Source organism: Petromyzon marinus, chromosome 58 (genome assembly GCF_048934315.1).
Source record: "Petromyzon marinus isolate PM22_M1 ecotype Great Lakes invasive population chromosome 58, UKy_Petmar_22M1.pri1.0, whole genome shotgun sequence".
Taxonomy (NCBI): Eukaryota; Metazoa; Chordata; class Hyperoartia; order Petromyzontiformes; family Petromyzontidae; genus Petromyzon; species Petromyzon marinus.
Genome location: NC_133724.1, coordinates 4,251,348 through 4,268,719, shown reverse-complemented (window position 1 = coordinate 4,268,719; position 17,372 = coordinate 4,251,348). Strand labels below are relative to the sequence as shown.

The 17,372-nt window shown below is 50.4% G+C and overlaps 1 protein-coding gene across 1 annotated transcript in view; it reads left to right on the top strand.

The window, feature by feature from the left end:
- Positions 1–17,372, top strand: part of LOC116955120 (ras-related protein Rab-37-like) — a 62,427-nt gene that overhangs the window by 20,911 nt on the left and 24,144 nt on the right. Inside the window, exons 5-6 of the mRNA XM_076052875.1 lie at positions 2,176–2,242; positions 10,719–10,771. Coding sequence (XP_075908990.1) covers positions 2,176–2,242; positions 10,719–10,771 — 120 coding nt within the window. The remainder of the gene's footprint in view (positions 1–2,175; positions 2,243–10,718; positions 10,772–17,372) is intronic.

Here is a 17,372-nt window from a genome sequence, read left to right as displayed (position 1 = left end):
GTTACAATACAACAGCAGTTACCATTTGTTCAACAAGGCTACAATACAACAGCGGTTACCATTTGTTCAACAAGTTACAAATACAACAGCGGTTACCATTTAGTCAACAAGTTACAATACAACAGCGGTTACCATTTGTTCAACAAGTTACAAAACAACAGCGGTTACCATTTGGTGAACAAGTTACACTACAACTGCAGTACCATTTGGTGAACAAGTTACAATACAACAGCAGTTACCATTTGGTGAACAAGTTACAATACAACAGCGGTTACCATTTGGTGAACAAGTTACAAAACAACAGCGGTTACCATTTGGTGAACAAGTTACAAAACAACAGCGGTTACCATTTGGTGAACAAGTTACAATACAACAGTGGTTACCATTTGGTGAACAAGTTACAATACAACAGCAGTTAGTTACCATTTGTTCAACAAGTTACAATACATCAGCGGTTAGCATTTGTTCAACAAGTTACAATACAACAGCAGTTACCATTTGGTGAACAAGTTACAAAACAACAGCGGTTACCATTTGGTGAAGAAGTTACAATACAACAGCAGTTAGTTACCATTTGGTGAACAAGTTACAAAACAACAGCAGTTAGTTACCATTTGTTCAACAAGTTACACTACAACAGCAGTTACCATTTGTTCAACAAGTTACACTACAACAGCAGTTACCATTTGGTGAACAAGTTACAATACGACAGCGGTTACCATTTGGTGAACAAGTTACAATACAACAGCGGTTAGTTACCATTTGGTCAACAAGTTACAAAACAACAGCGGTTACCATTTGTTCAACAAGTTACAAAACAACAGGGGTTACCATTTGGTCAACAAGTTACAATACAACAGCGGTTACCATTTGGTGATCAAGTTACAAAACAACAGCGGTTACCATTTGGTGAACATGTTACAATACAACAGCGGTTACCATTTGGTGAACAGGTTACAAAACAACAGCGGTTACCATTTGGTGAACAAGTTACAATACAACAACAGTTACCATTTAGTGAACAAGTTACAATACAACAGCGATTACCATTTGTTCAACAAGTTACACTACAACAGCAGTTAGTTACCATTTGTTCAACAAATTACAAAACAACAGCGGTCGGCAAAGGTCACGTGGCAGCTGTCGACAGCGACCTGTCCGGCGCGCGCGTGTTTTTGGCCTACGCTTCCACGACGGCCGGGAGTCTCGTGGACGGCTGCTCGGCTCGGCCAGAGGTCAGCAGCGCGTTGCTGCTGCTGCTGCTGCGCCGTTCTCCCCGCTGTGACCTCTGGGATGGGCCAGAGGTCACAGCGAGTGAGATCGTATCCAGCCACAGTTGTTAACCCAAAGGCCGGTCGATCGTCGAAGGGACGGGGCACGTTCATCATTAGCGCTCGCTTCGCTGATGGTGTTTCAATTAGCGTAATGTTAGTCACTTTGGTGGTGGGGGTGGGAGGGCAGAGGTGGTGGGGCGGGTGGGTGGGGGGAGGGCCGGGAGAGGTGGGGGGGGTAGAGGTTAGGGGAGGGGGGCAAGAGGTTGTGGGAGGGGGGGTGGAGCAGTTGGGGGGGGCGGACGGGTGGGGGGAGGGACGGGAGGGGGGTGGAGCAATCGGGGGGGGGGGCAGGAGGGGGTTGTTCTCATTTACCGGTAGGGCTCAGCGTGGGGCCCTGAACACTGTCACCGCAGCCTCCGCCACCGACACCGGGTGAATTGGATAATGAATTGTCTCCTTGCAGGCGCGTGTGGGTGGGTGGGGGTGTGGGTGTGGGTGGGTGGAGGTGTGGGTGGGTGGGGGTGAGGGTAGGGGATGTGGGTGTGGGTGGGTGGGAGTGTGGGTGTGTGTCTGGGGAGCGGTGGTGTAGCGGTTAGCGCGCTGCGCTATGAACCTGGCGACCCGGGTTCGATTCCCGCTCACGGCCAACACCAGTGACGATTATCTGAACCGGTCCCGGGCCTCCCCTAGGTCGACTCAGCTTCAAATGAGTACCTGGTGCGGTGTGTAGTAAACATCGCCACTGGGGAGACAAAGGCGGTCGGGCGTGGTGCTGGCCACCCACCCCCTCGTGTGCCGTGCCGGCCTTCATAGGTGCTGCTCGCTAACGGCACTTGCCCCTACGGTCGGTCTGTACGGCGATATGGGGGAGCTTTGATTTGTTTTGCATTTCTGTTTTCAGATCTGGGACACGGCAGGGCAGGAGAGATTCCGGAGCGTCACGCACGCCTACTACCGCGACGCGCATGGTGAGACACTCGCTCGCTCACCCGATCGCTCACCCGTTCGCTCACCCGCTCACCCACCCACCCAGACGCTCACTCACACACTCACACTCTCATCCGCTCACCCATCCACCCAGACACTCACTCACACTCTCACCCGCTCACCCACCCACCCAGACACTCACTCACTCACACTATCACCCACCCACCCAGACACTCACTCACTCACACTATCACCCGCTCACCTACCCACCCAGACACTCACTCACACTGTCACCCGCTCACCCACCAACCCAGACACTCACTCACACTATCACCCGCTCACCCACCCACCCATGCTCACTCACTCACATTGTTACCCGCTCACCCACCAACCCAGACACTCACTCACACTATAACCCGCTCACCCACCCACCCACCCAGACACTCACTCACTCACACTTTCACCCGCTCATCTACCAACCAACCCAGACACTCACTCACTCACTCACACTCTCACCCGCTCACCCACCCACCCAGACACTCACTCACTCACACTGTCACCCGCTCACCCACCCACCCACCCAGACACTCACTCACTCACTCACACTTTCACCCGCTCATCTACCAACCAACCCAGACACTCACTCACTCACACTCTCACCCGCTCACCCACCCACCCAGACACTCACTCACTCACACTGTCACCCGCTCACCCACCAACCCAGACACTCACTCACTCACTCACACTATCACCCGCTCACCCACCCACCCACCCAGACACTCACTCACTCACACTTTCACTCGCTCACCTACCAACCAACCCAGACACTCACTCACTCACACTCTCACCCGCTCACCCACCCACCCAGACACTCACTCACTCACACTTTCACCCGCTCATCTACCAACCAACCCAGACACTCACTCACTCACACTCTCACCCGCTCACCCACCCACCCAGACACTCACTCACTCACACTGTCACCCACTCACCCACCCACCCACCCAGACACTTACTCACTCACACTTTCACCCGCTCATCTACCAACCAACCCAGACACTCACTCACTCACACTCTCACCCGCTCACCCACCCACCCAGACACTCACTCACTCACACTGTCACCCGCTCACCCACCAACCCAGACACTCACTCATTCACTCACACTATCACCCGCTCACCCACCCACCCACCCAGCCACTCACTCACCCACTCACACTTTCACCCGCTCACCTACCAACCAACCCAGACACTCACTCACTCACACTCTCACCCGCTCACCCACCCACCCAGACACTCACTCACTCACACTATCACCCGCTCACCCACCCACCCACCCAGACACTCACACTTTCACCCGCTCACCTATCAACCAACCCAGACACTCACTCGCTCACTCACACTCTCACCCGCTCATCCACCAACACAGACACTCACTCACACTCTCACCCGCTCACCCACCCACCCAGACGCTCACTCACACTGTCACTCGCTCACCCACCAACCCAGACACTCACTCACTCACACTCTCACGCGCACCTACCCACCCAGACACTCACTCACACTCTCACCCGCTCACCCACCCACCCATCCAGACACTCACTCACTCACACTATCACCCGCTCACCCACCCACCCACCCAGACACTCACTCACTCACACTTTCACCCGCTCACCTACCAACCAACCCAGACACTCACTCACTCACACTCTCACCCGCTCACCCACCCACCCAGACACTCACTCACTCACACTTTCACCCGCTCATCTACCAACCAACCCAGACACTCACTCACTCACACTCTCACCCGCTCACCCACCCACCCAGACACTCACTCACTCACACTGTCACCCACTCACCCACCCACCCACCCAGACACTTACTCACTCACACTTTCACCCGCTCATCTACCAACCAACCCAGACACTCACTCACTCACACTCTCACCCGCTCACCCACCCACCCAGACACTCACTCACTCACACTGTCACCCGCTCACCCACCAACCCAGACACTCACTCATTCACTCACACTATCACCCGCTCACCCACCCACCCACCCAGCCACTCACTCACTCACTCACACTTTCACCCGCTCACCTACCAACCAACCCAGACACTCACTCACTCACTCACACTCTCACCCGCTCACCCACCCACCCAGACACTCACTCACTCACACTATCACCCGCTCACCCACCCACCCACCCAGACACTCACACTTTCACCCGCTCACCTATCAACCAACCCAGACACTCACTCGCTCACTCACACTCTCACCCGCTCATCCACCAACACAGACACTCACTCACACTCTCACCCGCTCACCCACCCACCCAGACGCTCACTCACAGTGTCACTCGCTCACCCACCAACCCAGACACTCACTCACTCACACTCTCACGCGCGCACCTACCCACCCAGACACTCACTCACACTCTCACCCGCTCACCCACCCACCCATCCAGACACTCACTCACTCACACTTTCACCCGCTCACCTACCCACCCACCCAGACACTCACTCACACTATCACCCGCTCACCCACCCACCCAGACACTCAATCACTCACACTTTCACCCGCTCACCTACCCACCCACCCAGACACTCACTCATTCACTCAGACTATCACCCGCTCACCCACCCACCCACCCAGACACTCACTCACTCACACTGTCACCCGCTCACCCACCAACCCAGACACTCACTCACTCACTCACACTCTCACCCGCTCACCCACCCACCCACCCAGACACTCACTCACTCACACTATCACCGGCTCACCCACCCACCCAACCAGACACTCAATCACTCACACTTTCACCCGCTCACCTACCCACTCAGACACTCACTCACTCACACTGTCACCCGCTCACCCACCAACCCAGACACTCACTCACTCACACTCACCCGCTCACCCACCCACCCATCCAGACGCTCACTCACTCACACTTTCACCCGCTCACCCACTACCCAGACACTCACTCACTCACACTCTCACCCGCTCACCCACCCACCCACCCAGATGCTCACTCACTCACTCTCACTCGCTCCCCCACCAACCCAGACACTCACACACTCACCCGCTGACCCACCCACCCAGACACTCACTCACTCACACTCTCACCCGCTCGCCGACCCACCCACCCAGACACTCACTCACTCATACACTCACCTGCTCACCCATCAACTTAGACACTCACTCACACTCTCACCCGCTCACCCACCCACCCATCTAGACGCTCACTCACACTTTCAACCGCTCACCCACCCACTCAGACACTCACTCACTCACACTGTCACACGCTCACCCAACCACCCACCAAGACACTCACTCACACTCTCACCCGCTCACCCACCCACCCACCCAGATGCTCACTCACTCACACTGTCACCCGCACATCCACAAACCCAGACACTCACTCACTCACACTCTCACCCACTCACCTATCCACCCAGACACTCACTCACACTCTTACCCGCTCACCCACCCACCCACCCAGATGCTTACTCACTCACACTCTCACTCGCTCACCCACCAACTTAGACACTCACTCACACTCTCACTCGCTCACCCACCCACCAACCCAGGAACTCACTCACACTCTCACCCGCTTACCGACCCACCCAAACGCTCGCTCACAGTCTCTCCCAGACGCCTTCCTCGCAGATGAATGGATTTGCCCTTAAACCGAGAAATCCATAGGCGAGCTCCACTGATCGTTACACGCGTCGACCAACGGAAGACAGGAGCTGGGGACGCTGAACAGCAGCAGTAGCAGCAGCAGTAGCAGCAGTAGCAACAGTAGCAGCAGTTGTAGCAGTAGCAGCCGTAGCAGCAGTTGCAGCAGCAACAGCAGCAGTAGCAACAGTAGCAGCAGTTGTAGCAGTAGTAGCAGTAGTAGCAACAGTAGCAGCAGTAGTAGCAGCAGTAGTAGTAGCAGCAGTAGCAGCAGTTGCAGCAGTAGTAGCAACAGTAGCAGCAGTAGCAGCAGCAGTAGTAGTAGCAGCAGTAGTAGCAGCAGTTGCAGCAGCTCCAGTAGCAGCAGTAGTAGGAGCAGTAGCAGCAGTAGCAGCAGCAGTAGCAGCAGTAGCAGCAGCAGTAGTAGTAGCAGCAGTAGCAGCAGTTGCAGCAGCAGTAGCAGCAGCAGTAGTTGTAGCAGCAGTAGTGGTAGCAGCAGTAGCAGCAGCAGTAGCAGCTGCAGTAGCAGCAGTAGTAGGATCAGTAGCAGCAGTAGTAGGATCAGTAGCAGCAGTAGTAGGATCAGTAGCAGCAGCAGTAGCAGTAGGAGCAGTAGCAGCAGCAGTAGCAGCAGCAGTAGCAGTAGGAGCAGTAGTAGCAGCAGTAGTAGCAGCAGTAGCAGCAGTAGCAGCTGCAGTAGCAGCAGTAGTAGGATCAGTAGCAGCAGTAGTAGGATCAGTAGCAGCAGTAGCAGTAGGAGCAGTAGCAGTAGGAGCAGTTGCCGTGAGCTGCAAAAACAACAAGCCAGCCCCCACCCCTCCCCAGTTCCTCCACCGCCACCCTCTCCACCCCCTCCACCTCCACCCCCTCCACCTCCTCCACCTCCTCCACCCGCACCACCCCCTCCACCTCCACCCCCTCCACCCCCTCCACCCCCTCCACCATCTCCACCCCCTCCACCCGCTCCACCCCCTCCACCTCCACCCCCTCCACCTCCACCACCCGCTCCACCCCCTCCACCTCCTCCACCCCCTCCACCTCCGCCCCCTGCACCCTCTCCACCCTCTCCACCCCCTCCACCCCCTCCGCCTCCACCCTCTCCACCCCCTCCGCCTCCTCTACCCCCTCCACCTCCTCCACCCCCTCCACCTCCACCCCCTCCACCCCCTCCACCCCCTCCACCCCCTCCACCCCGCACTCCTCACGGCCACCGCCATCCCGGCTCCCGATTCCCTCGGGGTAGCGCTGCCCCGGGCGCCGAGGTGGCTAGGAGATGTTAACTACCTCGCCTGGTATACAGGAGGTTGTGGGTTCGATCACGACCCAGATGACACCTGCTGCTGTATATTTGGAGTCTGCGTGTCTCTCTCTCATCATCATCACGGTGCCTAGGAGATGTTAACTACCTCGCCTGGTGTACAGGAGGTCGTGGCTTCGATCCCGACCCTGACGCCTGCTGCTGCTGTATATTTGGAGTTTGCGTGTCTCTCTCTCACCGTGGTCGCGTGGATTTTTCTCCGGGCCCTCCGAGTTTCCCCTCCACATTTAGAATCAACGTCACGCGTTCAGAGTTATTTGGCTGCTCTAAATGATGGCCAGGTGATGATGATCATGATGATGAGCCACTTCTTTGAGCGATCATTTGTGGCCAGGTCACTTCTGAAAAAGAAGCGACATGCCAAGTGGGCCTCACCTGGTAAGACAAATGAAACAAAAAATGTTCAGTTTCAAGTTTAGTTAAATTGCGGTGGCAGAGAAAAGGTGGAGATAGCGAGACGAGAGAGTGGCTGTAGTGATGATAGTAGCATTAACAGAGCTACAGGGAGATGACAGCGAGACGAGAGAGTGGCTGTAGTGATGATAGTAGCATTAACAGAGCTACAGGTAGAGATGACTGTGACACGAGAGAGTGGCTGTAGTGACGATAGTAGCATTAACAGAGACACAGGGAGATGACTGTGACACGAGAGAGTGGCTGTAGTGACGATAGTAGCATTAACAGAGCCACAGGGGGATGACAGTGACACGTGAGAGTGGCTGTAGTGATGATAGTAGCATTAGCAGAGCTACAGGTAGAGATGACAGCTACACGTGAGAGTGGCTGTAGTGATGATAGTAGCATTAGCAGAGCTACAGGTAGAGATGACAGCTACACGAGAGAGTGGCTGTAGTGATGATAGTAGCATTAACAGAGCTACAGGTAGAGATGACTGTGACACGAGAGAGTGGCTGTAGTGACGATAGTAGCATTAACAGAGCCACAGGGAGATGACAGTGACACGTGAGAGTGGCTGTAGTGACGATAGTAGCATTAGCAGAGCTACAGGTAGAGATGACAGCTACACGTGAGAGTGGCTGTAGTGATGATAGTAGCATTAACAGAGCTACAGGGAGATGACAGTGACACGTGAGAGTGGCTGTAGTGACGATAGTAGCATTAACAGAGTCACAGGGAGATTACAGCTACACGTGAGAGTGGCTGTAGTGATGATAGTAGCATTAACAGAGCTACAGGTAGAGATGACAGTGACACAAGAGAGTGGCTGTAGTGACGATTGTAGCATTAACAGAGCTACAGGGAGATGACAGTGAGACGTGAGAGTGGCTGTAGTGATGATAGCATTAACAGAGCTACAGGTAGAGATGACAGTGACACGAGAGAGTGGCTGTAGTGACGATAGTAGCATTAACAGAGCTACAGGGAGAGATGACAGTGACACGTGAGAGTGGCTGTAGTGATGACAGTAGCATTAACAGAGCTACAGGGAGAGATGACAGTGACACGAGAGAGTGGCTGTAGTGACGATAGTAGCATTAACAGAGCTACAGGGAGAGATGACAGTGACACGAGAGAGTGGCTGTAGTGACGATAGTAGCATTAACAGAGCTACAGGGAGAGATGACAGTGACACGTGAGAGTGGCTGTAGTGACGATAGTAGCATTAACAGAGTCACAGGGAGATTACAGCTACACGTGAGAGTGGCTGTATTGATGATAGTAGTATTAACAGAGCTACAGGTAGAGATGACAGTGACACGAGAGAGTGGCTGTAGTGACGATAGTAGCATTAACTGAGCTACAGGTAGAGATCACAGCGACACGTGAGAGTGGCTGTAGTGATGATAGTAGCATTAACAGAGCTACAGGGAGATGAAAGCTACACGTGAGAGTGGCTGTAGTGATGATAGTAGCATTAACAGAGCTACAGGGAGCTGACAGCGAGACGAGAGAGTGGCTGTAGTGATGATAGTAGCATTAACAGAGACACAGGGAGATGACTGTGACACGAGAGAGTGGCTGTAGTGACGATAGTAGCATTAACAGAGCCACAGGGGGATGACAGTGACACGTGAGAGTGGCTGTAGTGATGATAGTAGCATTAGCAGAGCTACAGGTAGATGACAGTGAGACGTGAGAGTGGCTGTAGTGACGATAGTAGCATTAACAGAGCTACAGGGAGATGAAAGCTACACGTGAGAGTGGCTGTAGTGATGATAGTAGCATTAACAGAGCTACAGGGAGCTGACAGCGAGACGAGAGAGTGGCTGTAGTGATGATAGTAGCATTAACAGAGACACAGGGAGATGACTGTGACACGAGAGAGTGGCTGTAGTGACGATAGTAGCATTAGCAGAGCTACAGGTAGAGATGACAGCTACACGAGAGAGTGGCTGTAGTGATGATAGTAGCATTAACAGAGCGACAGGTAGAGATGACTGTGACACGAGAGAGTGGCTGTAGTGACGATAGTAGCATTAACAGAGCCACAGGGAGATGACAGTGACACGTGAGAGTGGCTGTAGTGACGATAGTAGCATTAACAGAGCTACAGGTAGAGATGACAGCTACACGTGAGAGTGGCTGTAGCGATGATAGTAGCATTAACAGAGCTACAGGTAGAGATGACAGTAACACGAGAGAGTGGCTGTAGTGACGGTAGTAGCATTAACAGAGCCACAGGTAGAGATGACAATGACACGTGAGAGTAGCTGTAGTGACGATAGTAGCATTAACAGAGCTACAGGGAGAGATGACAGTGATACGTGAGAGTAGCAGTAGTGACGATAGTAGCATTAACAGAGCTACAGGGAGATGACAGCGAGATGTGAGAGTGGCTGTAGTGATGATAGTAGCATTAACAGAGACACAGGGAGATGACAGTGACACGTGAGAGTGGCTGTAGTGACGATAGTAGCATTAACAGAGCTACAGGGAGATGACAGCGAGATGTGAGAGTGGCTGTAGTGATGATAGTAGCATTAAGAGAGCTACAGGGAGCTGACAGTGACACGTGAGAGTGGCTGTAGTGACGATAGTAGCATTAACAGAGCTACAGGGAGAGATGACAGTGACACGTGAGAGTGGCTGTAGTGACGTTAGTAGCATTAGCAGAGCTACAGGGAGATGACAGCGAGATGTGAGAGTGGCTGTAGTGATGATAGTAGCATTAACAGAGCTACAGGTAGAGATGACAGTGACACGAGAGAGTGGCTGTAGTGACGATAGTAGCATTAACAGAGCTACAGGTAGAGATGACAGTGACACGAGAGAGTAGCTGTAGTGACGATAGTAGCATTAACAGAGCTACAGGGAGAGATGACAGTGACACGTGAGAGTGGCTGTAGTGATGATAGTAGCATTAACAGAGCTACAGGGAGATGACAGCGAGATGTGAGAGTGGCTGTAGTGATGATAGTAGCATTAACAGAGCTACAGGGACGGCACAGCAGTCCTCCCTGTAAGGGTGATGAGTGGTGCGGTTGTTGCTGCTGCTGCTGTTGCTGAGTAAATACGATGATGATAGTCACGATGATGATGTCTCCTCATTATCCCCAGCACTTCTCCTGCTGTATGACATCACAAGCAGGACCTCCTTCGACAACATTCGCGTGAGTCGATTCACAACAGCGGCGTCAGGGTCACCGATTCACCGCCACGTGTTGAGATCCTGGGTTCCAGGTTCAATCCCAGGGTCTCACACTTTTGGAGGATTCGTAATGGCCGTGTCTGAGACGGCACGTCAGCAGCACCACTGATAACCCGAGATGTGAACCCAGGTTTCAGCTGCCCGTGGTTCAAGCGGGTTCTCTGTGACTCCCAAAGCGACCCGTAGATTCACCCGTAGACTTGGACAGATAACCATAGACTTACATAGACTGAGCTGGGATTAAACCGGGTTCTCAGGTGCAGTGAGTTGATGGTATCAGACTTAGAGACCCATAGACTCACACAGAGACTCATATAAACTTAGATACCCATAGACTCACACAGCGGCTCATAGACCTATAGACCCATAGACTCACCTAGAGACCCATAGACTTAGAGACCCATAGACTCACACAGAGACTAGCATAGACTTAGAGACCCATAGACTCACATAGAGACCCGTAGACTTAGAGACCCATAGACTCACACAGAGACTCATATAAACTTAGATACCCATAGACTCACACAGAGACTCATACAAACTTAGATACCCATAGACTCACACAGAGACTCATATAAACTTAGATACCCATACTCACACAGAGACTAGTATAGACTTAGATACGTATAGACTCACACAGAGATTGGTATAGATTTAGAGACCCATAGACTTAGATACCCATAGACTCACACAGAGACCCATAGACTCACACAGAAACTAGCATAGACTTAGAGACCCATAGACTCACACAGAGACCCATAGACTTAGATACCCATAGACTCACACAGAGACTCATATAGACTTAGAGACCCATAGACTCACATAGAGACTAGTATAGACTTAGATACCCATAGACTCACACAGAGACCCATAGACCTAGAGACCCATAGACTCACATAGAGACTAGTGTAGACTTAGAGACACATAGACTCACACAGAGACTAATATAGACGTAGAGACGCATAGACTCACAAAGAGACCCATAGACCTAGAGACCCATAGACTTACACAGAGACTCATAGACCTAGAGACCCATAGACTCACATAGAGACCCATATAAACTTAGAGACCCATAGACTCACACAGAGACTAGTATAGACTTAGAAACCCATAGACTCACACAGAGACTCATGTAAACTTAGATACCCGTAGACTCACACAGGGACTAGTATATACTTAGATACCCATAGACTCACATAGAGACTCATATAAACTTAGATACCCATAGACTCACACAGAGAGGTCTGGAGACTGGCTAGGCCACTCCAGGACCTTAATTTGCTTCTTCTTGAGCCACTTTTTTGTTGCCTTGGCCCTGTGTTTTGGGTCATTGTCATGCTGGAATACCCATCCACGACCCATTTTCAATGCCCTGGCTGAGGGAAGGAGGTTCTCACCCAAGATTTGACGGTACATGGCCCCATCCATAGTCCCTTTGATGCGGTGAAGTTGACCTGTCCCCTTAGCAGAAAAACACCTCCAAAGCATAATGTTTCCACCTCCATGTTTGACGGTGGGGATGGTGTTCTTGGGGTCATAGGCAGCATTCCTCCTCCTCCAAACACGGCGAGTTGAGTTGATGCCAAAGAGCTCCATTTTGGTCTTATCTGACCACAACACTTTCACCCAGTTGTCCTCTGAATCATTCAAATGTTCATTGGCAAACATCAGATGGGTTTGTAGACAGTGAGGGAAAAAAGTATTTGATCCCCTGCTGATTTTGTACGTTTGCCCACTGACAAAGAAATGATCAGTCTATAATTTTAATGGTAGGTTTATTTGAACAGTGAGAGACAGAATAACAACAACAAAATCCATAAAAACGCATGTCAAAATGTTATAAATTGATTTGCATTTTAATGAGGGAAATAAGTATTTGACCCCTCTGCAAACATAACTTAGTACTTTGTGGCAAAACCTTTGTTGGCAATCACAGAGGTCAGACGTTTCTCGTAGTTAGCCACCAGGTTTACACACATCTCAGGTAGGAATTTTGTCCCACTCCTCTTTGCAGATCTTCTCCAAGCCATTTAGGTTTCGAGGCTGACGTTTAGCAACTCGAACCTTCAGCTCCCTCCACAGATTTTCTATGGGATTAAGGTCTGGAGACTGGCTAGGCCACTCCAGGACCTTAACGTGCTTCTTCTTGAGCCACTCCTTTGTTGCGTTGGCCGTGTGTTTTGGGTCATTGTCATGCTCGAATACCCATCCACGACCCATTTTCAATGCCCTGGCTGAGGGAAGGAGGTTGTCACCCAAGATTTGACGGTACATGGCCCTGTCCATTGTCACTTTGATGCGGTGAAGTTGTCCTGTCCCCGAAGCAAAAAACACCCCCAAAGCATAATGTTTCCACCTCCATGCTTGACGGTGGGGATGGTGTTCTTGGGGTCATAGGCAGCATTCCTCCTCTTTGGTTTTTTCGGTAAAGTCACGTATAAATAAGAGATAATAAAATAACATAATAGCGTACGACGTTTTGGTTGCAACACAAGCAGCCATCATCAGGTACAGAAGAGCTACATTTACGAGAGAGAGGAAACACATAACCCCAGATGTATATACAGACACCCAAGTAGGGGGGAACTAACACAGACACAACAGGGGACACAGAGAGAGAAGCATACCAAACAAACAGGGTTTAGCAAAATTTGGAAACCATATATAGCAATACAGACGGTCGGTCAAAACACAATTAACGCATAGTCTGGTTGATTACGCTATTTCAAAGATTGCTAAATTGTAAGTTAAGTGTGAAATTTAAAATACAGACCGCGCACACACACACACATAGACATCTAAGTAGAGCGAACCAGCACAGACACGCACACAGTGAAGTCGCCTTAAATAGGCAGATAAGGTAAGGCTGAGAGACAATGGGACAATTTAGCATGAGGTATGCATGGAGCAAAGGGGGCGCAGCAGCACACACTCGGAAACACCAAGGCCCACACACAGGCAGAGACAGCACAGAGACACAAATCCAAGCCAAGACACAAAGGCAGATGCACAAGCAGAGAAAACACAAAGACACAGATCTTATACCTCCCCGTAAAGGTGGTTCAGACTTGATTCGAAGCTTTCGTGACTGCAGGAATTACTCTTTGTTTGTTTCGGTAAAGTCACGTATAAATAAGAGATAATAAAATAACGTAATATTATCTCTTATTTAGACGTGACTTTACCGAAAAAAAACAAAGAGTAATTCCTGCAGTCACGAAAGCTTCGAATCAAGTCAGCATTCCTCCTCCTCCAAACACGGCGAGTTGAGTTGATGCCAAAGAGCTCCATTTTGGTCTCATCTGACCACAACACTTTCACCCAGTTGTTCTCTGAATCATTCGGATGTTCATGGCAAACTTCAGACGGGCATGTATATGTGCTTTCTTGAGCAGGGGGACCTTGCGGGCGCTGCAGGATTTCAGTCCTTCACGGCGTAGTGTGTTACCAATTGTTTTCTTGGTGACTATGGTCCCAGCTGCCTTGAGATCATTGACAAGATCCTCCCGTGTAGTTCTGGGCTGATTCCTCACCGTTCTCATGATCATTGCAACTTCACGAGGTGAGATATTGCATGGAGCCCCAGACCGAGGGAGATGATAGTTCTTTTGTGTTTCTTCCATTTGCGAATAATCGCACCAACTGTTGTCACCTTCTCATCAAGCTGCTTGGCAATGGTCTTGTAGCCCATTCCAGCCTTGTGTAGGTCTACAATCTTGTCCCTAACATCCTTGGAGAGCTCTTTAGTCTTGGCCATGGTGGAGAGTTTGGAATCTGATTAATTGCTTCTGTGGACAGGTGTCTTTTATACAGGTAACAAGCTGAGATTAGGAGCACTCCCTTTAAGAGTGTGCTCCTAATCTCAGCTCGTTAGCTGTATAAAAGACACCTGGGAGCCAGAAATCTTTCTGATTGAGAGGGGGTCAAATACTTATTTCCCTCATTAAAATGCAAATCAATTTATAACATTTTTGACATGCGTTTTTCCGGATTTTGTTGTTGTTATTCTGTCTCTCACTGTTCAAATAAACCTACCATTAAAATTATAGACTGATAATTTCTTCGTCAGTGGGCAAACGTACAAAATCAGCAGGGGGTCAAATACTTTTTTTCCCTCACTGTAGATACCCATAGACTTACACAGATACTAATATAGACTTAGAGACCCATAGACTCACATATAGACTCATAGACCTAGAAACCCATAGACTCACACAGAGGCTCATATAAACTTAGATACCCATAGACTCACACAGAGACTAATATAAACTTAGATACCCATAGACTCACACAACGATCCATAAACCTAGAGACCCATAGACTCACACAGAGACTCATGTAAACTTAGATACCCATAGACTCACATAGAGACCCATAGACCTAGAGACCCATAGACTCACACAGAAACTAGCATAAACTTAGAGACCCATAGACTCACAAAGAGACTCATATAAACTTAGATACCCATAGACTCTCACAGAGACTCGTATAGACTTAGAGACCCATTGGCTCAGCCTTAAATGAGTACATGGTGGCGGTGGGGGAGACAAAGGCGGCCGGGCGTGGTGTTGACCAACCCACCCCTCCCCTCATGTGCCACCGTTCTGGCCTCCACAGGGGACTGCCCCTACAGCCTGTTTATGCCACGCAGACTCTTGATGTGCTTCATTTTAAACTGCACGGTGTATGGAGGAATATCCCACTAGTATATAGTGTTGTGGTTATTATTGTTGTTGTTATCCCCGTGTGGTGCCATGAGGCCAGACTCGTCAATGTCTGGAATGCAAAAGGCGAAACCTGCACGGCCTCCTCCGGAAAGAGGCGTGAGAATTAAGGACGTGCAGGGAAGGGGTGGAGGTGGCCCAGATGGTCCTCGTGGTACCCCAATTAATTTCGACGAAAATGTTTGGTCCCTTCGCTGATTCATTCGTGTTTTCACACACCGTTTGGTATCGAAACAAAACAAGAAATATTCCATTTTAGAAAATTAAGGACGTGCAGGGAAGGGGTGGAGGTGGCCCAGATGATCCTCGTGGTACCCCAATTAATTTCGACGAAAATGTTTGGCTCCTTCGCTTATTCACTCGTGTTTTCACACACCGTTTGGTATCGAAACAAGAAATATTACATTTTAGAGAATTAACCACGTGCAGGGGAATGGCCCAGATGGTCCTTGTGGTTCCCAAATAAATTTGACGAAAATTTTTGGCTCCGTCGCTTATTCACTCGTGTTTTCGCAGACCATTTGGTATCGAAACAAAGCAAGAAATATTACATTTTATATCATTAAATGAGGGGTCACGAGAAGTATGCCGAGGGCAGTGTCGCATTAAGGTTTGAGGGGCCTACCTAAGGCTAATAGGAGAGAGAGAAGGGCCTAAAGTATGTAGGACATTATTGCAAAAAATAACTATGGATTCCTCAAACGTTTGTGCATATACCTACGTAAAATGAATGTATTCGGCTCAAGGTAGTCAACTTCATCGAACATAAATTACTCGCAACACTCTTTTCTGAAAACTTTTAAAAACTTATATATTTTCTCCCGAGCTTTAGCTGTCACAAAGTGCATGAACGATGATGCCAACGAAATGTCAGCTACCCCTTTGTAAGACGCGTTACGCCACGGTGGCTAGGAGATGTTGACTACCTCGCCTGGTGTGCAGGAAGTCGTGGGTTCGATCCAGACCCTGACGCCTGCTGCTGCTGTATATTTGGAGTTGGAGTATCTCTCTTTCTCATCATCATCACCACGGTGGCTAGGAGATGTTAACTACCTCGCCCGGTATACAGGAGGTCGTGGGTTCGATCCCGACCCTGACGCCTGCTGCTGTATATTTGGAGTTTGCGTGTCTCTCATCATCATCACGGTGGCTAGGAGATGTTAACTACCTCGCCCGGTATACAGGAGGTCGTCGGTTAGATCCCGACACGGATGCCTGCTGCTGTATATTTGGAGTTTGCGTGTCTCTCTCTCTCATCATCATCACGGTGGCTAGGAGATGCTAACTACCTCGCCCGGTATACAGGAGGTCGTGGGTTCAATCCCGACCCTGACGCCTGCTGCTGTATATTTGGAGTTTGCGTGTCTCTCATCATCATCACCACGGTGGCTAGGAGATGTTAACTACCTCGCCCGGTATACAGGAGGTCGTGGGTTCGATCCTGACCCTGACGCCTGCTGCTGTATATTTGGAGTTTGAGTGCCTCTCTCTCTCAACATCATCGCCACGGTGGCTAGGAGATGTTAACTACCTCGCCCGGTATACAGGAGGTCGTGGGTTCAATCCCGACCCTGACGCCTGCTGCTGTATATTTGGAGTTTGCGTGTCTCTCATCATCATCACCACGGTGGCTAGGAGATGTTAACTACCTCGCCCGGTATACAGGAGGTCGTGGGTTCGATCCTGACCCTGACGCCTGCTGCTGTATATTTGGAGTTTGAGTGCCTCTCTCTCTCAACATCATCGCCACGGTGGCTAGGAGATGTTAACTACCTCGCCTGGTGTACAGGAATTCGTGGGTTCGATCCTGACTCTGATGCCTGCTGTATATTTTGAGTT